At 39.7% G+C, this 26,085-nt stretch overlaps 1 protein-coding gene across 1 annotated transcript in view; it reads right to left on the reverse strand.

Annotated features, from left to right (window-relative positions):
• The window catches only part of LOC141431507 (fatty acid synthase-like), a 56,530-nt gene that overhangs the window by 24,031 nt on the left and 6,414 nt on the right, over positions 1-26,085 (reverse strand). Inside the window, exons 5-24 of the mRNA XM_074092694.1 lie at positions 25,225-25,341; positions 24,903-25,081; positions 23,658-23,800; positions 21,624-21,827; positions 21,361-21,547; positions 20,941-21,103; positions 20,678-20,847; positions 19,494-19,645; positions 19,124-19,307; positions 18,885-19,033; positions 18,609-18,793; positions 18,404-18,523; positions 16,143-16,252; positions 13,557-13,747; positions 12,844-13,007; positions 12,183-12,431; positions 11,757-11,877; positions 9,641-9,886; positions 6,887-7,321; positions 6,466-6,621 (exon numbers count right to left, since the gene is read on the reverse strand). Coding sequence (XP_073948795.1) covers positions 6,466-6,621; positions 6,887-7,321; positions 9,641-9,886; positions 11,757-11,877; positions 12,183-12,431; positions 12,844-13,007; positions 13,557-13,747; positions 16,143-16,252; positions 18,404-18,523; positions 18,609-18,793; positions 18,885-19,033; positions 19,124-19,307; positions 19,494-19,645; positions 20,678-20,847; positions 20,941-21,103; positions 21,361-21,547; positions 21,624-21,827; positions 23,658-23,800; positions 24,903-25,081; positions 25,225-25,341 — 3,625 coding nt within the window. The remainder of the gene's footprint in view (positions 1-6,465; positions 6,622-6,886; positions 7,322-9,640; positions 9,887-11,756; positions 11,878-12,182; positions 12,432-12,843; positions 13,008-13,556; positions 13,748-16,142; positions 16,253-18,403; positions 18,524-18,608; positions 18,794-18,884; positions 19,034-19,123; positions 19,308-19,493; positions 19,646-20,677; positions 20,848-20,940; positions 21,104-21,360; positions 21,548-21,623; positions 21,828-23,657; positions 23,801-24,902; positions 25,082-25,224; positions 25,342-26,085) is intronic.

Consider the following 26,085-nt stretch of genomic DNA (forward strand, 5'->3'; position numbering starts at 1 on the left):
ATAATAAAGACAGTGTCATGTCGCATTGTTCCCGCGGGGCGAGCTTGCCTCCGCTGCCGTTACCGTCATTTTGTGGGCAGCCCACTGAGTGGGCTGCGTACTACGATTTATTCAAATCACTTGTCCACGACAATGCCGACCTGACGGATGTGCAGAAGTTTAGGTATTTGTTGCTAACGTTAAAAGGCGAACCTTACAACCTGATAAAATCACTTCCCATTACAGACGCTAATTATACTATCGCTGTAACGATTTTGAGCAATAGGTACGAGAATAAACGGATTATTGCTACGAAACATTTAGACCACATTTTAGACCTGGAACCTCTTACTGATAAAAATACCTACGTTGGTTTACGTAATCTTTTAAATGTTTTTCAAGAAAACTTAACAGCACTCAGTGCCTAGACCTGCCTATTCTATTGTTTTATTCTTTTGAATATTTTGTTGCGAAAAATGTCTCCCAACATTCGTCGACGTTTTGAACTATCCTTGTCATCGTCTTCGGAGATGCCCGATTATAGGGAATTACTTGAGTTCCTAAGGCGTGAGCTGACCGCTCATGAGGTGATGTTAGGCACGGCCGGCGGCCCGTCTGGGGGCACGCGGCCGCTCGCCGCCGCGCCGCCGGCGCGCCGCGCGCCGCCGCCACTGCGGCAGCCTTTCTTTCGCGCGCAGTCGGACAATAGAACCACGTCCGCGCGCAATCGCTCGTTTTCTAATGTTTCTACGAAACAAAACCCACCCGGTCGGTACAATTTAACGTCGAGTCTTCGACTACTGGTTCGTCGAAATCGAACAAAATATGCATATTTTGCAAATCAGTTTCACACATTTTAAATAAATGTGAAGATTTTCTTAAACAACCAATTACTGACCGTAAGCGTTTTATCAGTGAACACAAAGTGTGTATCAACTGTCTTCACGTCGGGCACGACATTAAAAATTGTATTTCGAGATTTTCGTGTAAAGTTTGTTTGCAACGTCATCATTCCTCGTTACACGAAGACGGGCAAGCGCCGCACTCGTGTTCGCCCCCGGCACTCCCACACGCCGCGGCCGCGACCCCCGCGACGCCTAGCATGACGCACTGCGGCACGCGCGCGCACACGCCGTGCAACGTGTTGCTCACCACGGCTCTTGTCGACATCCGCGCTGCGGCGCCCGCGCCGGGGCCCTGCGCTCCTATTGCCGTGCGGGTTCTTGTGGACCAGGGTTCTCAGGCTACGCTTATTGCAGAGTCTTGTGTTCAGCGTCTGATTTTACGACGTTTTCATGCTGCGTCTGACTTAACAGTTACAGGAATAGGTGACAAGGATCAAAAATTTCGTGGCTACGTCTTGGTCGAGGTGACGCCTCGTGGTAAACACGAGCCCAAGTTGTTAATCGAAGCGCATATTTTGCCTAAAATCACAAGTTACGTGCCCAATGTCAACTTTTCGGTTGAAAACCTTCCGCATTTGCGAAATTTGACCCTCGCTGACCCTGAGCTCCGCTCGTCGCGTCCTGTAGAACTCTTGTTGGGATCTGATTACACAGGTAGTGTCTTGCTTCAGGACAACGTTGTCGGACCTCCTGGGACTCCTGTCGCTATAAACAGCATTTTCGGTTATTTATTGAATGGTCGGCTTCCTGCGAGGGACACGAAGTTTCAGTTACATGTCGGTGTCAATTCATGTCAGAGTCAGAGTGATCTCGGCCTTCAAAGATTCTGGGAATTAGAGTCCTTACCAGAAGTGAAACCGCTGACGCCAGACGAGGCTAGGTGCGAGTCAATTTTCATACAAACTCATTCGAGAGATGAAACTGGCAAATTTACTGTTGCTCTTCCTTTCAAGCCCGACGCCCCTCCCTTGGGCGAGTCGCGTGACATTGCTCTTTCGCGTTTAATCAAGCTGGAACAGAGGCTTGAGCGCAATCCTGACTTGAAGTCAGAGTATGTTAAATGTCTCCAAGAGTACATTGACCTCGGTCACATGGAGCTAGTTGATGAGTCTTTGATACCTACGTCGAAGCCCTACTATATTCCTCACCACTGTGTGGTTAAGTCTTCAAGTACCACAACAAAAGTCCGTGTGGTATTCGATGCCTCGTGTAAAACCACTAGTGGCCGTTCCTTAAACGAGAATCTTCTCATAGGACCGAAACTGCACCAAGATATAGTGCAGGTTCTTCTCAAATTTCGTTTGCACAAAGTGGTGTTCACTGCAGACATCAAGATGATGTACCGTTTCATTTCCCTGCGGCCAGAAGACCGTGATTTTCAGCGTATCCTCTGGCGCACCAGTTCTGATGTGCCTGTTCAGGAATTTCGATTATGTACAGTGACATTCGGAGTCGCTTCTTCTCCTTTTCTTGCGTTAAGAACCCTTCGTCAACTCGCTATTGACGAAAGCGCTTCTTTTCCTAAGGCGTCTAAGATTTTACTTTCGGATGTTTTCGTCGATGACGTAATTTCGGGTACGAGTTCTCTTGATGAAGCGTTGCTTCTTCAACAAGAGCTTATTTCTTTATGCCAGAGAGGATCCTTCGACCTCAGAAAATGGACAAGTAACCGTCCAGAGTTAATATCTTCTATGACTAACGCGGAGCCCAGCGAAGCGTTAGCGATTTCCAATTTGGATGGTGATACTTCGGTCAAAGTGTTGGGTCTTAAGTGGTTTCCTAAATCAGATACCTTCAGTTATGAGGTCACACCAAGTCCTGAAGCTTGTTCAAAAAGAATCATATTGGCGGAAATTTCTAAAATTTTTGACCCGCTGGGCTTTCTTTCTCCAATAACGCTATTTGCGAAACATTTAATCCAATTACTTTGGATCTCGGGAATATCGTGGGACGAAACCCCGCCAAAATCAATTTCTGACGCTTGGTTTACTTTCATTTCTGAGTTACCCCTGCTTAAATCCATTTCCATTCCGCGTCATGCATTTCCTGAAAGCAGGTGCGTACAAGTCCACGGTTTTTCGGACGCTTCGGAAAAGGGATTCTCTGGGACAGTGTACGTACGCGTCATAGACACTCACGGCAATGTTCATGTCCATCTCGTTCTAGCAAAAACCAAGGTAGCACCGTTGAAACGCATTTCAGTACCTCGCTTGGAGCTTTGTGGGGCTGTACTTCTCTCAAAACTCATTGAGACCGTACGCAGCACCTTTTCGGGTGTGATTTCGAATAACGATGTTTATGCGTGGAGTGATTCTTCGATCACTTTGGCCTGGTTACCATCTGCGTCGTATCAATGGCGTACGTTTGTGTCAAATCGGATCACGGAAGTAACGAGTCGCGTCCCGGCTTCTCGTTGGCACCATGTACGCTCAGCAGATAATCCTGCAGACCCCGCATCACGCGGCGTTTTACCGTCCGCACTTGACCAGGAACTTTGGTTTCACGGTCCCACTTGGCTTAAACGTTCTGAAGCTGAGTGGCCCGTATCTGACCTTGATTTCGTTATGGACGAAGAAAAGCGAAGTAACGTTCTAGTGACATCAGTGGACAGTACGGACAAGGCTAATACGGATTTCATTTCTAGATTTTCATCACTTTCTAAACTTCTACGTGTGGTTTCCTATGTTGTTCGCTTCATAAAAAAATGTCGCAAACTTAAAATTGATTCTAACCATATTACAGTTTAAGAAACTAAATACGCACTTTTGCGTCTAATCTCCCTTGTTCAAAGTGAGCAGTTTTCTGACGATCTTTCGAAAATAAAATGTAATAAAAATTGTTCAGACCGTTTACAAAAACTGAAACCCTTCGTCGATAGTTTGGGCCTTCTGAGGGTCGGCGGCAGGATTGATCGAGCTCATATATCATACAGCGCGAAACATCAAATTTTACTTCCGAAGGGACATCATTTAACGAGTTTAATAATTGATCACTATCATAGGGTTAATTTACACGTAGGACCGCAGACCTTGCAATTCATTCTTTCTCACGAATATTGGATATTGTCGGCACGCGACGCGGTACGTATGCGCACCCGCCGCTGCGTACAGTGTTTCCGAGCGCGGCCTCGTCCCGCTCCACAACCACAGATGGCGGCTCTTCCCGCAGCGCGAGTAAGATCGTTGCGTCCTTTCTTACACGTCGGCGTAGATTTCGCTGGTTATTTTCATTTGAAGTCGAGTAACTTTCGTAACGCAAAACTGTTTAAGGCCTATGTCGCTGTCATGGTCTGCATGTCGACCAAGGCGTGTCACTTGGAGTTAGTTCCAGATTTGTCCACCGAATCTTTTCTAAACACATTAAGACGTTTCGTGTCCCGACGGGGACTTTGCTCAGACATATATTCAGACTGCGGTCGTAACTTTGTTGGGTGTGATAGATATTTGAGAGAACTGTTTGATTTTCTAAAGACAGACACGACTCAGCTCGAACTTAATGAAAAATTAAGGGACACCGGAATAACCTGGCATTTCAATGTGCCTTACGGAAGCCATCTTGGTGGAATTTGGGAGGCTTGCGTGAAAAGTTTTAAGACACATCTTCATCGTGTGATAGGATCACAAACTCTTACCTATGACGAGTTCAATACCCTCCTGTGTCAGATTGAGTCAGTACTTAACTCTCGACCACTTTGCGTCTTAAGCAATGATCCAAGTGATCCGTTACCACTTACTCCCGCGCATTTTCTCGTTGGGGAACCACTGACCGCGTTGCCCGAGTATGACTTCGGTGATGAGCGACCCAGCCGTCTTCAACGCTGGCAGATCATTCAGCAGGCTGTTCGTCATTTCTGGAAGCGATGGAGTGCCGAATATCTTTCTCAATTGCAACAGCGTGGCCGATGGTTCCGCAATGAAGGCGCGTCCCCGGTATCGGAGGGCTCTGTGGTGGTGGTGCGCGACGACGGCCTGCCACCCCTGCAGTGGCGCCTCGCCAGTGTGCACGAGCTGCATCCGGGTGCTGGCTGATGGTGTTACCCGTGTAGTTACGCTACGTATGGGTAATTCTTATACGAAAAGATCTATCGTTAAGATTTATCCATTGCCTGTAGACTAAGAGTCTTAGGTGCATTTTACTTATAGGTAATACTTAGGTTTAGTATTAGTTAAAATAATTAACTTATTTTAAGGCCGGCGGCATGTTCCGTACTTTCTTCTATTTTTAATGCCTTTCTTTATTTGTTTCGCATCGTTTAGCACATACAAATTATTCATTCTTATTTCTAAACGTTATTCTTAATTTGTAACTGGAATGATGCAATTTGAATTCCGAACGAAGCGCCGCGCCAGTGCTGCCCTCCTACGGCGGTTTAATATGGCTGTTATTAGCAAGCAACTTCGAATGGCGGAACGCACGTCCCTAGAAATTAATTCGTTTCTGTTCTTCTTACAATTTCTCCCGAAATCCTGAAAGCTTCATTAGCACCGCAGTGTTTATATCTGACCAGTTCAGCCAGTGACCTATGGAGTGACAGACGGGGGCCCCCAGGAAACCATCAGCTCGTCGAATTTGGTGAGTTCGGATATTGTATTATTCCAGGCTCCTTCATATCATTTATTTCTTTCTTACAAGGAGTTTTAAAACATTCGGAATTAAAAAAATCGGTATTTTGAAGTTCGTGATTCCGACTTTCGGAATTTAGTTTTTCGTATATTTGTAGTGTACCCATTCATGATTTTATTTTAAAATTATTGACACTTGATGACAGAACGCTGAATGAAACCGGATTTTTACTAAGCTCTTGATTTAGATATACTTGTGCCATCCACGAAGACGCGTGATTTTGTCAAAATAAGACCTTAATGACATTGTAATAAGAACCACGGCACGCGTCATTGTGCATGAATCTACCTGTATAATGTTAGGTACCTGTACCTATTGACACGAAACCGAAACTTGGCAATTATGCACGGTTCAGATAACAATACAATAATATATGATACCATCGAGATGATCTATGGTAGAGCCGGATGCTGGACACTGGACAAGACAGAAAAACTTCTTAGGGTGTATTTTGACTAAGATTAAGACTTTAAATAGGATTAATAGTTTTCTATTAATCCTATTTAAAGTCTTAATCTACCCTAAGAATTAGTTATTTTTCGGTTTTTTAGTTATTCTACAGTCGGTTAAATTTTATATATTTTTTACAGTATTTGTACTTGCCTATTTATTACTTTCAAGGCTATCTTATCTCAAAAGAAAAAACGAAACCTCTACAAATGACCTCTCGTGTGTCCGTCTGTGTGCCTGCCTATCACAGCTATTTTCCTGCGTATCTACTAAATTGTGTTTAAGTGTAAGGCTTACGTTATCTTTAGGAGCGGACCAAAAAATAAAAAAATATCCTTAATAAATTAATAATATCATAATTATTATGTTTTTTTGTTGGTTACGTTTTCACACTTAACGTATTTATCAGATACGCAACTACCGGTGACAAGTCCAAATCGTATTTGTCCGGTATTTTTTTAAACTCGTGTTGCGACAAACCGTTGGTCGTTATTTTGCACACACGTACCTTGATGGGTACTCCGGCACTTGCGGTGTCTACACAAGACGTTTCCACCCAGTGCAATGATTCCAGGTCTCCAACTCGGGCGCTCTTTAATGTTATTCCACTAGTTGGGTTCGGATTTTGTTGAAGATTTACAAAATATTCTCCTCCTAATTCCCCCTAAAAAAAATTACTTGTACAGTTAAATTAAGGTTTGCAATCGCTTATAAATGAAAATAAATTGTTTTAGATACCCAAGTGAACTAATAAGCTACGGTTAGAAGTAATTATACGATTACCACTGTGACACTTCAATTGATGACTCTAATAATACTCGTAAAATGTCACAAAGTCGGTAATGTTTTACCTACTAAACAAAGTTTACAGACTCACAGGGGTCATCGTATATAATTAATGAAATGCTAGACAGACGGAGGTAACTTACTTGATAGACAATGTTATACATTAAATCTAAATCAGGTATTTGGTCTAAAGTCATATTTTCAGATAGTTCATCTTTGCATGATAATAAGTGAACTTGGTTTCGCTCTGAATCTTGTTTCCATTGCTTGATCAGATCTTTGAGCTCCGATACCATTGGATAACTTGCGAATATGATCATCTTTTGTTGAGGCGGAAGAATGTCTTTTGCCGTGCGCAACAGCTCCAAGTCCAAGTTTGTGCGAACAGAAAACGCACTAGTTCCTTTAGTGGGGTTAGGTCTCCACTGGATCAGTTCAAAGCGTGTGCTTTCATTATTATGGGACGAAACTATTTTATAGAGTGCATTAGGTCGAACGTGCTGCAAATCCGCGTTTCTTTCCTCAGCTGCGATGATAAAAGTGTCTTGCTTCAGTGTTTCAAACAGATTTTGGCACATCTATAATAAAAAAAAAAGTTTATAGGTAATTGTCCTCTGTCATTATTTTATTTGCATCAATTATTAAATGCTTCAAAAATACTCGCACGGAATGTATGCAAAAATTTAGATGTATTTGAGCAAAAAAATACTCAATATTTTAAATGTGAAAGTTTGCGTGTCTCTGTGTGCTCAGTGTGGAATTTGGTATATATGTATGTATATTAGCTGGATCACTGGAATAACGATTGGTTCCCGGTTAGTCAGATTCTTGTTTCGTCGCATTTTTTTTGCAAACTTTTTAGCTTGCCCTGTTTGTTTATTTGTTTATTTGTTTGGGTCAAATCTTGGAAGCTAAATTTGACCCACTTCTAGTCGATACGATACACTTGGATGACGAAGTGGAGGATATGTACGAGGACATATCCAAAGCCTTGCACAACACCACTAAGGCTCACTTCAATGTTGTTATGGAGGACTTTAACAGCAAAGTGGGAGTCCAGATCGGCAATGAATCCAGGGTGGGCCCGCATGGCTTTGGATGTAAATCACAGGGGGCAAATGCTTGTCCACTTCCTAAGAGTAAGAGGGGATTTTTTTTAATGAACTCGTTCTTTAAGAAGAAGCCCGATACGTGGATGTGGCTAAGACCCGATACTGTGACCAAAAATGAGATCGACTTCAACATGACAGATAAAAGGCACATATTCAAAGACGTCTCAGTGATCAATATGTTTAACACCGGTTCAGATCACCGACTTGTCCGAGGCTCTCTGAATAAAGATGGAAAGAACCGTCTGATGAAGTCCTTGCTCCGGCCCAATCTACTCCTGATCATGGCTGGTATCGAAAAGAAAGCCAGAAGCTTCTCGGTGATAGATTCGTTGCCTTAGAACCCGCCGATGATGTCAACGCAGCCCTGCATAACGTGGCTGAGACGCTGAGGGACGTGGGCGTCAAATTCTGCCAAACGCAGCCTAAAGGCAGGAATTCCAAGCTCTCGGCTGAGACTCTACTCTACGGTTGATGACAGAAAGACGGGAAGCTACTCAGGCCACTTCGTTAGAGAGGTCAAAACTAAACAAGCGGATTGCGAAATTTGCGAAGATGATACGGCGTGACCTTCGGAGCTTCAAGACACGTCTCATTATCTTTAATGAGACGTTTTTTGAAGCTCCGAAGGTCACGCCGCCTCTTGGCAATAGAGCGGAACCGAAGGTCCAAATTATTCACTCAGCAGCTTGGAAGGAGCCACTTGACGAAACTTGAAATTTGGCATACTTATGCTGGCCATACACCATCCTTCCTATCGTCCAATTGGCATGACGCTGCCGATTGGATCAGTTATCACTGACCGTGTGTGGGTGTGAATTGGCATGCCAGTTATACTTGACGGCACAATCAAATTTCAATTATTTTGGCTTGATCACGCTGATTGGATCATGCCAATTGGAACGTGTATGGCGGTCGGCGTTCGTCAGTTCAGTAAACTCAAGATTTTTGTTGGTGGTAGACGCGTCGTACCGCGAAGTATAAGTATGAGTAAACTGAATTATTTTTATTAACCACTGTTTGCGCCACTCTGCTCGATCTTTTCTTTTTTTTGTTTCTTTTATCACGAGTAAAATGGCCAAAATAGCTAACACATCGTCGTCTGTCACTGGTAACGCCATGGCTTCAACTGAACTTCGCAGCCAATTGGACAGTTCAAACTGATCGTGTGTGGTGTATATGGACGAACTACAGATTGGATCATGCCTGCTGCGTCATGCCGATTGGACGATAGGAAGGATGGTGTATTGCCAGCATTATGTAAATTTGGTGACAATACAATAATCTGGAAATGACATCTTGGTGGCCCTGCCAGGATCGTCTCCGCCGGAGAGGACTCCTCAATGGTTAATAGTACCGACGTAAAATTTGGTACGGATATGCAGTTAAGATGACAATGCAAGTACAGCCAGAAAAAAAAATGTAAACGGAAAACCTATTTCAGTTACAGAAGATCAAACAAAAGAAAACTTTGGGTTACCCTATAGTACGAGTATATACAAAATGGGTAACTATTTAGTAAAATCCTAGAATTTCTTTTCAACTGGCAGATCTAACGGCTTACGCTAGCATAAGACAAGTATAGGTGTTCTTAATATGCCTATGATTATTTATAAAAAAGTGCCGATTTTTACTATGTAAAAAAAAAATACAGAAAAAATTTAACTGACCTGTTTCGCTGTAAAAAAATGTTTAACAAATCATAATCTAATAATATTTTATCAAAATCCACTCATCTTTTTTTGCATATTCCGTGCAGCATTCTCAGTAAAATGAGCTAAGACTTACATTGTCATCAGTTGACAGATTGTGAATCAAAACCAAATCAGCTTCTTTAACTGAATCGCATCTCGCGTTGTCTCTGTATACTTTGGTATAATTCCCAGTAATTTGAGAAAATTCATCAGTATATGTTTTGAAGTCACCGAAGGTCGTAGTCTCACCGTTATCATCATAAATTTCTACAATATTTATGACATTTTTGCTAATATTTTCATTAACTATTTGCGCAAACACTTGCAAGATTTGTTTCATCTGAAAATTGATAATTTGACGTTAAATGCTTACACTACTATTTTAATAACTATTTTAATAGTAGGTACATTACTGAAGAGGCCGCAAAATAGGGGATTGACAATCCCTGTTCGTGGAAGAGACTTGTATAGTGCTTTTCTCAAATAAAACCAAGGAAATAATACCATGTCACTTGATGAACTCATATATTATCGGAGACCAAAAAATATTTGAATCCCGCCAAAATACTCTTTTTCTGCTATTTTTACAAGCTTTTCTTTAGCTTGCCCTGTTTATTTATTTGGGTCAAATCTTGGAAGCTAAATTTAACCCCCTTCCAGCTGTCCGATTGACTTTGAATTTGGCATACTTATGTAAATTTGGGGTTAGTACAATAATCTGGCAGTGACATATTGGTAGTCCTGCCAGTGTCCTGTGTCCTGCATAGATTTTGATGAATTATGGATATACCTACTGGACCTACTCATGAGTGAGACGAAATGATTTCGTGACAACTAGGTATACTTCGTTTAATTACGGTCAAATTGTAACACACGTTTCTCGGTACATATTTCGAACACAAATGGATTAAAAATACCTACATGTACATTTATTATTAGCGGTAGGTATTTATTATGTTTTTATTATAGATTAATACAATTTTAAAAAGTTTCATTGTTTCATTTTAAAAACCGGTCAAGAGCGTGTCGGATACGCCCAAAATAGGGTTCCGTAGCCATTACGAAAAAAATAAGTAATATTTTTCGAAGGATTTCGTATTTTATACGGAATCTTCCAAGTTTAGGTATATATTATACCTTAGGCTGCTCTTTACTCTTAAACTACTAATAATTCTCAAGCAAACTTAGCCGCTATAGTTTTTCTTGAAATTTTGATATGTTTAACTAAAATCCTAAATTTTTAAAATTTTTCCTACCACTAGTTTAGATTTTAGAGGGGGGGGGGGACGCTCGATTTTAATGAAAATTTGCACTTTAAAGTTGAATTTTTCGCAAGCAAATCGCTGAATCTAAAAATCGTCTTAGCAAACCCGCAAAGGACGGACGGACGGATAGACAGACAGACAGACAGACATGGCGAAACTATAAGGGTTCCGTTTTGGCTCCGGAACCCTAAAAAGTGTTCAAATTTTACCGTTAAGTTTCAAATGCTAAAATAAATGGAGTATAAGTATGTCGGCTCGGTTTTTTGGCACAGAATACGTGCCACTAAATGTAAGGTCGATGTATAGGTACATATTTTGACGCTGATTATGGCTGTATAGAGATATTTATGCCCTTGACTTAGCTACAGTCAAGTGTAAAAATATGAACTTATTCAAAGTTTCAAAAATAAGTAAGTACCACAAACTCTTATTCCGACGCAATAAGGCCGTAGTAACATATTTTTGAGTGGTTCGAATAGATAGTTATTTTGGCACTTGACTACCTACAGCCCGGTTTCCGCCACGAGCGGAGCGGACTCATTAATGACTTAGTTTAACTTGTTTACATCGGCTTTCATGCAGTCGATCGTTGTACGTTAAACTGAGTCCGCTCCGCTCGCTGTGGAAACCGGGCTTAAGAGTAGGTAGTATTTATTACTCCCATGTATTAAATATTTCCGGGCGCAACACACCCGAGAGGACGTCCGCAGATGAGATGGAAGGACGACATCAAGAGAATAGCCGGGTCAAACTGGATGCAGGTAGCACAGAACAGAGAGGAGTGGAGAAAGCTGAAGGAGGCCTACACCGATACGGTAGAAAATGGCTAAGAAGAAGAGGAGCAGGAACGCAATAACGTGTTTGAAATAGGTACATGTATATGTACTTATACATATAACTTGTAGATCGGTAATCTTCATGACATGACGCATTATAGGTACTCACATTTAAAATATTACGGACTGGATATCGTGGAATAAATTTGAGCACTTTTAATGATAGTTTATTTTCATCAGCACCAATTATATTTTGAAATTTGAGAGTTTCCAATAGAACGCCTCCGCACCTGCAATAATAAATCAAAAATGATTAGTAACTATAGCTTTAAGGATCCATGATTAATTATATTAAATATATTTGTCTCGGTAGGTATGTATCCCTCACAATGGGCAGACTGAAGAATTTGTGGACTACTCGTGTATTTAGGTAATAAATATATGGGATAATAATGTCTTATAGTTTCGAATCTATCCGTGATCAAGGTGGGACATTAATAATATATTATCAGAAGTCATCAGGTGTGTTACGTTTTTTGTGTGTAAGATTGTGAGATAGTTAGCTAGGTCCTTGAGATTATTTAATGCATCTTACTTCGTGTAGTCCTGCAGTGGACAAGTGGTTATTTTCTGTACGTTTAGATTTTCAGCTTTCATCTGAGCAATTTCATCGACGTTTATTGTAAGTTTCCGAATGTAAACTGGTTGAGAAATGCCGTCATGAGGCTGCCGTAGAGTGTTGAACTGAAATATGCCGTCAATGAAAGTCACCCAGTTGTCGTCCCACTGTAGGTGCCCTTCGGTGAACTCCGCGTTCGTATCCTTGATGCTTTGGAACTCACCGCTGTTAACAATAAATAATTTACAGTGTACTTAAAATTTTATAAAAGTTCAAATACATTTTCGAACGCACATTCAATGAAATCACCGGTCCGATATCTAACCTAACCAAACCCAAACCTGCATATAGAAGGCAACGGCTAGCTTATTTAGAAGTAAACTTCATCCGCGCAGCAATGAATGAGAATTTACGCCTCTTCGTTCTTCTTTGCAACTAGGTAACTAAAACTCAGTCCTTAGCATTCCTCTACATGATAAAAAGGAAACCCTGTGCACAAGTTTTTAGGCATAATAGTTGGTTCCGTTGATATATCAATCAGACAGTTGAACAATAGTCAGTCAGTCATTCTTTCAATTGGTCAGGTTCTTGGTCCTGTTTTCATTTATTTATATAGAGATGTTATAAAATGTCTTACCTGTACATATAGCTTCTATCGCTCAAAATCTTATACACATCCTCTGTTTCAAGTTTTCTAACGTCATTTGCTGCCGTGTCGGCTGTTTTCTCTGTACATTTCGAATTGTTTTTTGTATGAACCATAATTTTCCCCATTACTACTCGTAAGCCGCTGTCCAATACCTTTTTTAGAAAAAAAAAAAATGTTTATCATGCCGACGTTAAGGGAAACGAACTTTCAAAAATCACTAGCAGCAATAATATTAAAGCAAGTTAGTTCGTCACTTCGTATTAATGCTGCTGGATTCGTATAAAATGACTTTTTATGCTCTAATGCATAAAGTAAAATCTTCGTCTAAGACCAAGGTAATCAGGTGTCAAAAGACAAAGAAAAAAGTTTACATAAGTAAGTATATTTTTTAATAAATTTTAATTTACCTATATAAAACTAAAAATCAATCAAAACAAATCAATAAAACTAAAATTGTATAGTTACATAGTAAGTTGTATAGTAAGTGAACAATGTTTCCACTGTTGCTATTTAATTTCCTCTCAATCGAAGTGAAAAGCAGTGTCAAACTCGAGCATTAAACCCATTTTCTCCTTGACGTGTCTATTCTATCCACCCTCGCCGTACCGTACGTATGAACGTCTCGTGTAAAATGGCTTTTTTTTTATGCTCTTGTTGTACAATGTACTATTATGGGAGAAATGAGAAATGGCAAAACAAACCTCGAAGAGTCCCGTCCCGCGCTGCAGCGTGACGGCGAGCCTGAGCTGGCGCGAGTCGTGCAGCGCGGGCTGCGCGAACAGCTGCACGTCCCGGAACTGCACCGACAGCTGCTTGCGCGTCGCGCCCAGCGTCATCGCCAGCGTGTCCCACGCCAGCACGAGCGCGCCCGCGAACGGATACACAGTCGAGCCTGACCAAAGTGACAAGCGTTTTATTGGCTGTTGGAAGTTTACAAGTTCTTGCTTTTTCGTGGCTTCGTGGGTTCAAAATTAGTAAGGTTATCTTTCTAGAAATGTTCATCACCCAATGTTATATTGTCAAATCATGTCACTTTTAAATTCTTATTGTGTACATGTTATTTAACAGTTTTATTTAAGTGTACGTAATAATCCTTATTGCTTATCTTACTGAAATAAAAACATCACCTGTGTAAGAGCATGTCGGACCATACTCAGTGTAGGGTTCCGTAGCCGTTACTAAAAAAAGAAAGGCTAGGGGAGGGACATACTCTTTCAAAAATGAAATCGATCCAGTGACGATACGATGTGAAAAAAGTTGCTAGCAAAAAAGACCTTAAGTATTAATTTTAGTTTGGTCACATGGCGGCCACGACTTGGTTGGGGTATGGCTTAGATGTGCAAATAAATGTAAATGTCGTTAATCTTACCTATTTATTTAAACCTACTTAAAATGTGTCTGTCTGTGTATTTCAGCATTATTTTCAATTCCAATAGATATACGACTACAAACTTAAATGAATTATTCGGTAGGAAGTTATTTCATGTATTAATCGCGATAATTTCAGAAATCATTATTTATTTATAGAAGGAAGTTGGGAGGGTACCGTTAACATTTCGCAAAATTATTGCTCCCGAAATTAGTGCAGTGCGGCCGACATACATCGCGTTGCGCACCCGACTGCTTTCCTGCGGTTTTCCTGCAATCTGCGCTTGAGGGGTGGGGTAACGAACGAACCGGTGCGGGGCGGAGCGTGGCCATTCTGTACGTTAGTGCTATTATATATTCTGTGGTTCGGTTTAGAAGATACTTGATGAGGATTTTACCGCATGCTCTCCACCAAAATTCGTGACGTTTACGGCACATCACTGCAATCCGCACCGTCTGCGTATTGAGCAGCGGTGTGGAGGGCATGCAATAAAAACGGTGCGCATACAAAGCGTCACTCACTGTGATTCCGTACCGTCACCGTTTTGTTAGCAGCGGTATAGCCGCACATTTCTTGTATTCATATCTTTATTTGTGTAAGATAAAGGGTTGCCCTACGTCTTCGCCGTTTGTAGCAAAAAATGGATTAAGGAATTAAGTAACTTTAGGGCAGAGATTCCTTAAGTGGGGTCCACGGACCCCTTAGCGGTGTTGTGTATCAGGCAGGGATCCGCAGTAGGTCAGTCTGTACACATATTTTATTAGGAAATTGTGTAGTAAACTTGACGCGACGCATTGTCGTTGTCGGGTGGCGCTTAGGCACTGCGCGTAGGTTTTATTTTTATTAATATAACGAAGGCTTTATTTTCATTTCCAACAATATTTTTTGACAGGGGTCCGTGGGATTGTTTAAATTATGAAAGTGGTCCGTGGCTGCAAAACGTTTAAGAAACCCTGCCTTAGGGCCTTTCACACCGCGTTTTTAAACGCGCCGTTGACGCCGCAACCCGGCGATACGCACACGAGTTGTATATAATTATGGCTGCTGTAATGGAAAGAAAATCCTGCAGTCAACGCGCGTCGACGGAACGTATCAAAACCGGCCAAGAGCGTGTCGGACACGCCCGAAATAGTGTTCCGTAGCCATAACGAAAAAAAAAAACAAGTAATATTTTTCTTAGTATTTTGTATTTTGTACGGAATATTCCAAGTTTAGGTATATTTTATACCTTAGGCTGCTATTTACTCTTAAACTACTAATAATTATCAAGAAAACTTAACCGTTATAGTTTTCCTTGTAAGTTTGATGTACTTACTACCATCCTGAATTTTTTCAATTTTTTCCACCTAAGTTTGCTAAGTTTCCGGCTAAGTTTGCTTGAGAATTATTAGTAGTTTTAGAGTAAATAGCAGCAAGGTATTAAATGTACCTGAACTTGGGAGAATCTGTATAAAATACGAAATCCTTAGAAAAATATTATTTATTTTGTTCGTAATGGCTACGGAACCCTATTTTGGGCGTGTCCGACACGCTCTTGGCGGGTTTTTAAAGATCTCCGTACAGTGTAATCCCTCGGAAAAAACACTATAAAAAGCTGATTCCACAACTGAAGCGTTCGCGGAAAGGAATTCACCCTGAAACGTATCGTAATTGTCAACGCAACTTGCGTGCAAATTTTTATTGTACCATTTTGTCGGCATAGTTTACATATATATTGTAGAAAAATTACAGCTATCTAGCATTGATAGTCCCTAAGCAAAGCCGCGGACGGACAGACAGACAGACAGACATTGCGAAACTAGAAGGGTTCCGTTTTTGCCGTTTTGGCCACGGAACCCTAAAAACGTGGTGTGCAAAGTAAAATCGATGCTGTTTCTTTTACATTTCGGATAACTATTGGGTAAGAATGTTTTTTTACCATTGATTATATTTCCTTGCAAGTATTTGTTCTCTGAGTCGTGTACTGATAGCACAAAAGTGCATGTAGCAGTCACTTTTCTTCGTGCGCCCGCGTACAGTGGTATTAACCTGAAATGTTAATCATAGTTACCAAACTACCTAGCAGCATTACAAGCGAAGGTGTGTCCGGCTATCGTTAAAAAACCCGATCTTTTGACTTTTCGGTTTATAGAACATTTATTATCTAAAGAAATTGCAATTAACTTCACTTAGAAGACAATTTCTACTGCTAGAATTACAACAATTATTACGTTTCGCAGTAGTTGATACGTACAGTGACTTAAGTACCTATATTTATACAGTGCACAGTGTTATGCAATTTTTCGTGATGAAACCGTGCTTTTTATTTTTTTTAAAGTACTACTCATAAAATTTAAGAGTATCTAACTTCCGGCTCCATCATCAGATCCTCGTTGCCAAGTGATACGTACTTGTCATACGTAACGAATCACATAGGCTAAAATTCGAAGTTAGGGATAGAGGGCTCCTATGTGGTTCTTAATGGCGTGGGTAAACTTGCAATCACATCCGGTGCTATGACATGTTTGCCATTAATAGGTTTATGTTTACTCTAATTGCTTTTTGACACTCATGAGGACAGACGAAGGAATACCTACACACTCGTTTGTGCACAACGAGTGTGTGTTTGTTTATTTGTTTTTTAGAAAAATGTGGCTCTGTCCATTGGAGGATAATTTTACCAGTGTCTATCAAGGGATCCCTTTGTTTCCCATACATTTTTGTTCCGAATTTCGATGGTCAGAAATTGATATCCATATAATTTATAAACATAAACATCACAAGTCATAATTTTTGTTCAGTATAATGCTTATTAGCTCTAATATTAATGGCATATAATATTAAATTCTATAAGCGCAAAAGTCATAAATTTGTAACTATAACGTTCAAAGATCTAACGATAATTATTCAGAAATAGTTTAAGCCATAATATATTTCACCGTACTAATGATTGTTTCTCATATCGTTTTAATGCCTAAAGTGTCTAGGTCTAAGAAACCCAATCCATAATATTGATTAACATATAGATAATTGCTCAGAAACATTTCCAGGCAAACATTTAAAAAAGCTAATTCATTTACGACTTTAGACAACAGGTATGACTAATAGAAATTATGTTGAAAACAATTTGATTTGTGCGAGCGAGCGAAGCGAGCAAGCAAGACGGTTCGGAGCAGACGCGACTCGGATAGGTGAGGTTTAGAAGGCTAAGGCGGGAGCGAAGCGGAGCGTAGCTAAGGCTAAGCCTTCGATGTTAGTTATTTTTTTTATAGCAGACCGGATAATATTGATTCACAAATGATTTTTGATCTTCGATGTTCCTATAAAAATTATTTATTATGAACTTTGATTATTATGCATACAACTACAGTTAGGTATACATTCGGTAGTTAAAATATTATGTATTTTATTTTTCTGATAAATAATTGAATTCATTCTTATAATTATTATGAGTGTTTTTATTGAATTTAACATTATGACGTTAAATGTTATGACTAACTTATCAGGTGACTATCAATCATTATGACCTGCGAAAAAAGACCTTACAACAATTATTATAAACTAGTTTATTGCCTTTAATATTATGGAATGGCATACTATATATGGACATCGAATGTTTTGACCAACCAATTTTATGACTTACAATAATTATGACCTGCGAAAATCGGAACTTCACTTTATAATGTTTCATGTTATGACTTAAGATAGTATGACTTGCAAAAATTATGATGAATAACGTTATGGATTGTTAAAATCGGAGTTTAAATTTTATGGGAAACAATAGAGACCCGTCTATCAATCATTGCTAACAAACTACACTCATGTCAATGTCATCTTACGTTACTGCGAACTCAATAACGTCACTCCAAAGCGAAATAAATATGTGTTGCTAAACTTCAAACTCAGATAGTCCAATCTACCTTCTGACTTTTTTTTTATTCTACTGGATGGCAAACGAGCAAGTGGGCCACCTGATGGCAAGAGAGCACCACCGCCCATCCTATCTACCTTATTTGCCTTTTCTTTTGATAACAAAATCTTAAAATTCTTAGAGTTGGACTTATCTGAGTTTGAACTTTAACAACACATATGCATATACATACAACCTCTGATACTACAAATTTTCTTCATGACAAACGTGATCATTGTCCGTTATATTCTTCGGCAGATAAAAATGATTCTACTTGACGAAGTATTTACCAGGTTTCATTGTGAGCCCACTCCACCAATTGCGACAAATGTGGTGTGCCAGTTGAGACCGGAAATTCTACTTTCGGGTACAAGACACGAACATCCGGGTAATATCCTTCTATAAAAAGTCTGAAAATTATACGAAAGTATAGTGCCTACCGAAAGTAAGTATAGTTATGTAATATAAACATTATCACGTATGTGTTGAACCTACTTGCCGATGGCTTCGAGCAGGAAACGCGCGTTGTCGGGGTGGGCGCGCCTGGTGAGCGGCACGTGTGTGCAGGAGGGGGGCAGGGAGCGCTTGAGGATGGCCTGCAGCAGCCCGTGCGGCGCCACCTCCACCAGCACGGCCGTCGCCGGCACCAGCCGCGACGTCTCCTCGAACAGCACCGGGCTCTGCACACACACAACACACCAACATTACATCTTATGTAACATAGCCTCTAGAAAACAACGACGTGAATAACCGAACTATGTATGTCATTACCAAAAGGTTATTCGTGTGGTACTCGGCTGAAGAATATTGGGCGGATACTTCATTCCACTTGTTTTGAGGTACAGATGTCGAGACCCATTTCTCGCTGCGGAGCTTTGGAGTTTTTATAACATCAGACAAGTATTTAAGCAGGCCAGGTCCTAAAACAAGGTTTAAAGTTCAGCTACAGAATCACATTTTGATTTTATCACGTTTCGAGCAGTCATAACATAATTTCGGGAATTATGTACCTGCTTCGGCAATGTATCGTGAATGGTACGCTATGTTGGAACAAGGGACCTCCTTTGCGAAGATTCCTTTCGCAGTCAGCTGAGCCACGAACTCTGTCATGATTTCGGCCGGGCCAGATATAGTGCTGGAGTCTGGCCCATTGTGGCAGGCCACTTCAATTTCCGGCGGACACATCTTGGAAACCTGTTTGTGACAATTCAATAATAATAAATAATATCTTGTGACTAAGAAAGAAGTAATATTTCATGAAGATAAGAAATCACCATCATGGAACGCTATTTTCTGTTGGAAGATTTAGCAACTTACAAAACAGAAAATTAAAACAAAGAAGTATGGTGTTGGTGATAATAAATGAGTAAGTATACAGACTTCTTCAAATCCAATGCCGACAGCAGCCATGGAACCGCGAATGAAAGGAGTCTGTATGGAGACGAGTCCGCGACTGTACGCCGAGAGAATCATTTCCTCTGCCGTCAAACAACCGTCGGCGTAGGCGCACCCTAGTTCACCTACGCTGTGACCTGTAAGAATAGATCGCAATCAAGTTTCAATGGATAATACAAGTACTCACATACAATTCGTAGTTATTTTTTTTGTCCTACTCCCAATATTTTGTTTTCTTATCAATCTTCATATTACTATTTTCTGAACATTTGCCGGTTCTGTTGACCATTTCTTTTACCAATAAAATAATAATGTATTTATTTGATAACAATGTTTTTTTTTTATTCGACTGGATGGCAAACGAGCAAGTGGGTCTCCTGATGGTAAGAGATCACCACCGCCCATAAACATCTGCAAGACCAGGGGTATTGCAGATGCGTTGCCAACCTAGAGGCCTAAGATGGGATACCTCAAGTGCCAGTCAGTAATTTCACCGGCTGTATGTATACATGAACTAATAATGATAATGAATGAGCACTCATGTAATACATATTGATGTCCAAAATAAATTTCAATACGTGTGGTCTTTTTATTCTATATATTTTGTCTAATTATACTATAATAGGACAAGATCGACGAAGCGGAACTTACGCGTTTCGCACCTCGAAGCAAATCTAATATACTTAACCGTCGTGTAGGTTAGGACCTACTTGAAATTAGTAATTAAATTATGCTTGAGATAGTTGCGGGCTGTTTTCTGTAAGCCTTGGTTTGCGTGTCCGACTCTCACTTGGCCAGTTTTCATAGTAGGTAGGTACCTATTTACCTAGTAGGTACTATTTATTTTCATGCTCTTAATAATAAGTGTTGTTACGTCGATCTTATCCTTTAGTCTCATTAGACAACTATAAGGGTTCTGTTTTGGCTACGACTCTGGAAACTATGATAGATACCTACTCGTACCTAACTTTATTTTATGAAGAAAAAAGTTTTGAAAATGAGTTGCGTTGGTAGTCATAAAGTTTTACGATGAAAGTAATAATGAAAAAATATGAAGAGATTATAAACAAAATTCGATAGTAGATAGGACTAGGACTGGAGTCTGTATTGGAGACCCATGTTCATTCCGAAGATAAATGAATTTGATTGTAAGTAATGTATTTAGCTACCAATAATTTTATCTGGAACCATTCCTAATGCGTGCAAAATGTCAGTCAGGCCGATTTGGACAGCGGCTATTCCGACAAATGAATGCAAGATGTTGTCGTAGATCTTCTTGTCGGGTGACGTTATTATATGTACTATATTGATTCCCTTTGGCTCCAAAACTTTATGGCATCTGTTAAAAGAAAAATTACGATATAAGTGAGTCATTTACGAAAAGCTAGTCTACTACTAATAATGAGAAGAAAGCGACAGAAATATACTAAACCGTTCAATAGCAGCTGAAAAAATAGGTATGCGCATGAGTTGTGCGCCCATGCCGGCCCACTGCGAGCCCATCCCGCTGTACACGAACCATAGCGGCCGGTCGCCCCCGTCGAAGTAGTCTGCCTTTTCACTTAGGCTTACAGTTTTATTTTCCTTGTCTGTGTCTGCAAATCGGGAAAAAAAAACTATTACATTGAGTATAACTTGATATTAAGATCTTGTAGACGTATTTAGTAAAAATTTGCTACGTCAAATCTAATGAAAGTATTAGATCGCTAGTTTGACATTGGTTAGGTATCATTATCGTTACTGGACTTGGTAACACTCATTCTGGATTCAGAGTGTGAAAATCGTGATTTTTTTTCGTCACAAATTAGAGATTATAAAAAAACCTCAAGATGTGTGTACGCTTGGTACTTGCCTAATATAGCATATCCCCTTCCTAAATGCCCACTTATTTTCGCTGTGTGTATGTTTTGCAACAGTGCCAGCTCCTCAGGGTCAATGGACCGAGATTTGAGGTCATCGATAATTTTTTGTACCGCTGAATCCTGTCTGCCCGTGAGCATCACTAAACGGGGAAGATTGCACTGGTATTTCCTTATATCCTGCAAATTATATTCTGTGTTAGAATCAACTTTTTATGCATTTATGAGTTAAATAATAAATATCTATGTTACAGACTTTTGGTTTGTAATGTCCATCCAGAAGAACATGAGAGTTGACACCGGTGATTGATAAACCATTAATTCCAATATATGTTCTCTTGATAGGTTTATTGTCCGTCAAGATCTCGATGCGTCCTTCGCGTAATCCTGCCACATCTTCTCGTGGATTAGTGTAATGTAGGTTGCCAGCCAACTCTCCTTTGTGATAACCTAAGAGGACCTGCAAATTACAATACCTACACTTACGTAGATGTATTGATTGAATGGTTTTCGTTTTTACTTCTTGGTAAGGTACTTAAATATTCAGTTGACTTCATTTTTTTTTTTATTTAAAATGTTCATACCTCACAACGGTTTACCATATAATTGCATTCAGCTTATAAATCCATATCAATTCAAATCGCTCATACATCACGATTTACATTATATTGAACAAACCATTAAAGCACGATATACGTTATAATGTATGTACTCGTTCACCTCTCAAGTCAAGTCAAAATATCTTTATTCAATTTAGGCTATAAAAAGCACCTATGAATGTCAAAAAAAATCTACCACCGATTCGGAAAAACCTCTGTTGAGAAGAATCCGGCAAGAAACTCAACGAGGTATTTTTTTTTAAACATTTACAATATTATTAAATTATATCTATATGTCGGCGGCCGATCGTAAAATCCGCCAGATCACGAAATTCCTAGGCATATCGTGAAACGCCGCCATTTCATGATATGCCTAAACGTTGGCCAGGCATATCACGATGTGCCTGAGAAATAATACGGCAGATCGATTAGAGCAACGCATTCGACGATATTCCTAGCTCTATACCGGGCACATCGTAAAATAGCTTCTTTTTTGGCCACTGGTGGCGCTGTGTATGTGTCGGCGGCCGATCGTAAAATCCGCCAGATCACGAAATTCCTAGGCATATCGTGAAACGCCGCCATTTCATGATATGCCTAAACGTTGCCCAGGCATATCACGATGTGCCTGAGAAATAATACGGCAGATCGATTAGAGCAACGCATTCGACGATATTCCTAGCTCTATACCGGGCACATCGTAAAATAGCTTCTTTTTTGGCCACTGGTGGCGCTGTGTAGGTATGCAATGGCGGCCGTGACCAGCTGACCGGTGTTGTTTGGTTAGCGCGTGAAAAATGTCGGCGTCGCAACAAAATGATCCTTAAACCGAAACTAGTGATTGAATTCAAAATAGAAGTGCAAAAGAAGCTTTTGAACATCAGCTCCGTTCTTTTTATGTGAATCAAACGGATTCTGTGCACAATATGAAAAAACCATGGACGTCTGCCCGTATTTTAGAGGTTAGTATTTTGTTGATAAATAAAGTATTCACTAGTTGTTATTTATTTATATAGAAAAATTTAGGTACGACGAGCGAAGCGAGGAGTGGTTAGTATTAATTGTGATCACGACGCACGAGCCGATCGAGCGAAGCGAGCGTGCCGCGGCAGCGGCCGGCGAAGTGCCAGAACCGATATGGCGGCGTTTCATGATATGCCTAGGAATTTCATGATCTGCCTAAACTGGCCAAATCATGAAATGTCGGCGCTTCATGATATGCCTAGGAATTTCATGATCTGCCTAAACGTCACTAGGCAAATCGCTAAACGGTGAGTTTTGAACGATATGGCGGATGTCCCTTAGCCTTCAAGCATTTCACGATATGCCTAGGAATTTCGTGATCTGGCGGATTTTACGATCGGCCGCCGACATATACATCACAAGTATTTTTAACACAACTATATTTTTAACACAGTAGGGTCGCTATTTGAAGGGGTCGCTAATGCGGATCGGAATTATTTCCAAATATTCCTGTCCATGATATAATCATTAACTTTATAATACGCCTTAGATATTAATGTCTTTTTGACAATAGAACTGAATTTTCACAAATCTCTCATCCTAATTATCACAAATTTCGCTCACGCATACTTCACATGTTACTTGGCCGATAAATAATTGGCGAAGTAAGAGCGGAAAAATTATTTCAGCCAACATTTAGGTACTATTTAAAGAAATGTTATGCATACCTTGGTGACAGCAGTTAATCCTGCAGCTGCCTCACAGTAGCCGACGTTAGACACCACGCTGCCAACTTTTAACGGCTCATTTCGGTTCTTACAGAATACGGTGTCAAACGCTTCGAGTTCTACTTTGTCAGATTCTTGATCAGCTGCAATATTTTTCATAATATTTTAATAAATTTTTTAATGTTTGTGGTAAGGCACATGTAAGTTGTTTTTTAGTTATCTGGTAGAAATACAGGACCTCTAACAATTCATAGAAAACTACATTAAAATCTACAGCTAATTCGTAAAAAATATGACCAGAAAACCGGCCAAGAGCGTGTCGGACACGCCCGAAATAGAACGAAAAAATTAAGTAATATTTTTCTAAGGATTCGTATTTTGTACGGAATATTCCAAGTTTAGGTATATCGTATACCTTAGGCTGCTATTTAATCTTAAACTACTAATAATTCTGAAGAAAACTTAACCGCTATAGTTTGCCTTGAAAGTTTGATATACACAAAATAATACAAAATACGAAATCCTTGGAAAAATATTACTTAACTTTTTCGCAATGGCTACGAAACCCTATTCCGGACGTGTCCGACACGCTCTTGGCCGTTTTTTTGAAGATCTCTCCCTCGTAATCCCTCGGGAAAACACTGTAAAAAGCTGATTCCTCAACTGGAGCGTTCGCGGGAGGGAATTCATTCGGAAACGTATCGTAATACGGTATTTGACAACTCCTGATTTTGCCATATCTTAATATTATTATGATAATATAGATATACAGATAGTGTTAAGCGAAGAGAAAATTTAAATCAGTTGAAAATTGGATGTACGGTGATTTTTTGAAAAATCTATATACCTGTCTCTTTCTCAAACGCTTTTCTCTATGCAGCAAGTATGGCGGTACTGGCGTGTGACGTCACATGCCAGTATGTCTTTCTCTGTGTAATCTTAAATTTCAAACCTTTATAACTTTGTTATTTGTAAAGGTAGCTTAAAAATTGTTTTTCTATTCGATAACATTCGTACGGAATGAAAGTTTGAGAAAAACATATCTATACCACTACCATGAGTTTACAGTGACCGTGCTTGATAGCGACGGCGTAAATTATTTGTAGAGGCGCTGTACAATTCTCCGTACAAATAATTTACGCCGTCGCTATCGAGGACGGTCACTGTAAACTCATGGTAGTGGTACTGCAGCGCGAGCAAAGCTACATATAAACGTAAGCTTGTATCTAATAATAAATAATTTACCTGCTCCAGTGCCTTCAACATATTCAACTTCTGCAGGTGATATTTTTGCTTCATCATAAAAGTTACGTAGGAAGCTAGTCACGGCATCTAAGTCGCGATCAAACCCATATTTTGGGCCAACGTCTGTTGTCTTTAATGAAACGAATGAATTTTTAACATGTATGACATCAGCGTAAATCCTGAAAGTACCAAATTAGTTTTTAAATAAACATGAAAGACCCTTCTGCATTATTAGTTCATAAAATCATGTCTTACGAAATTTTTCGTGAAATGTAGACTTTGATTTTATACATTTATTAAGTCAATATATTATTAGTCTTACCTTAGAGCATCACTAGCTTTTTGCAGGAATAGAACGCCAATAGTTTCGGATCTCACGCAGCCATTCGCGTCTTTGTCATAAGATCTCGTTATACCGTCCTTGCACAAGTTTATAGCTCTAGAATTAATACAAATGATTGTCATAAGATATTATAATGATGATACTAAGTAGTTATTAGGTAGTTGGTAACTTGAATGAATGAATGAAAATAATTAATTAGACATTCATTTAGAGAAATACATTTTTTTACATAGCCCTGCAAAACCGTTTTCACAGTTTGTCTATGGAAGCTATAGGAACATAAAATAATACGATGTTAATTGCATACCTACCTAAATGTTTATTTATGTTGCAACTTCAACTACTAGTATGTTACTGTTTTATGAAGAGTTTCTAACAAATATCTTGTAAAGCCTAGCTTCATGAACAGACATTTCTTGATGTCATGACTGTACAGTGACGTGCATTAATACGTACGTATGCATTCATGTACAACAATACAATACAAATATTCTTTATGGATCACCTATTAAAATCATATAATTATAATAATATTAAATTACAGAATAAAACATGTTTACTTACAAAAATCTGCAATTGTTTCAAAAATGTCGCGGACATATTATATAGTGTGGGTAAAAAATTTGATTGGCCCATATATACATATATAGGGGAAACTGTTTACACCGGATAGCTTTGCCTTTTTTATTTATAGAATAATAACTAAAGATGCGTGTAATGCCGGGTTCGATAATATCTAAAAATACATTTATGCGATATAAAACATATTAGGTTGTCTAAAAAATACGAGAAAAGTGTCCATGGTAGGTACAACACCCTTGATGTTCCTTGGACATTCGC

Source organism: Choristoneura fumiferana, chromosome 9 (genome assembly GCF_025370935.1).
Source record: "Choristoneura fumiferana chromosome 9, NRCan_CFum_1, whole genome shotgun sequence".
Classification (NCBI taxonomy): Eukaryota; Metazoa; Arthropoda; class Insecta; order Lepidoptera; family Tortricidae; genus Choristoneura; species Choristoneura fumiferana.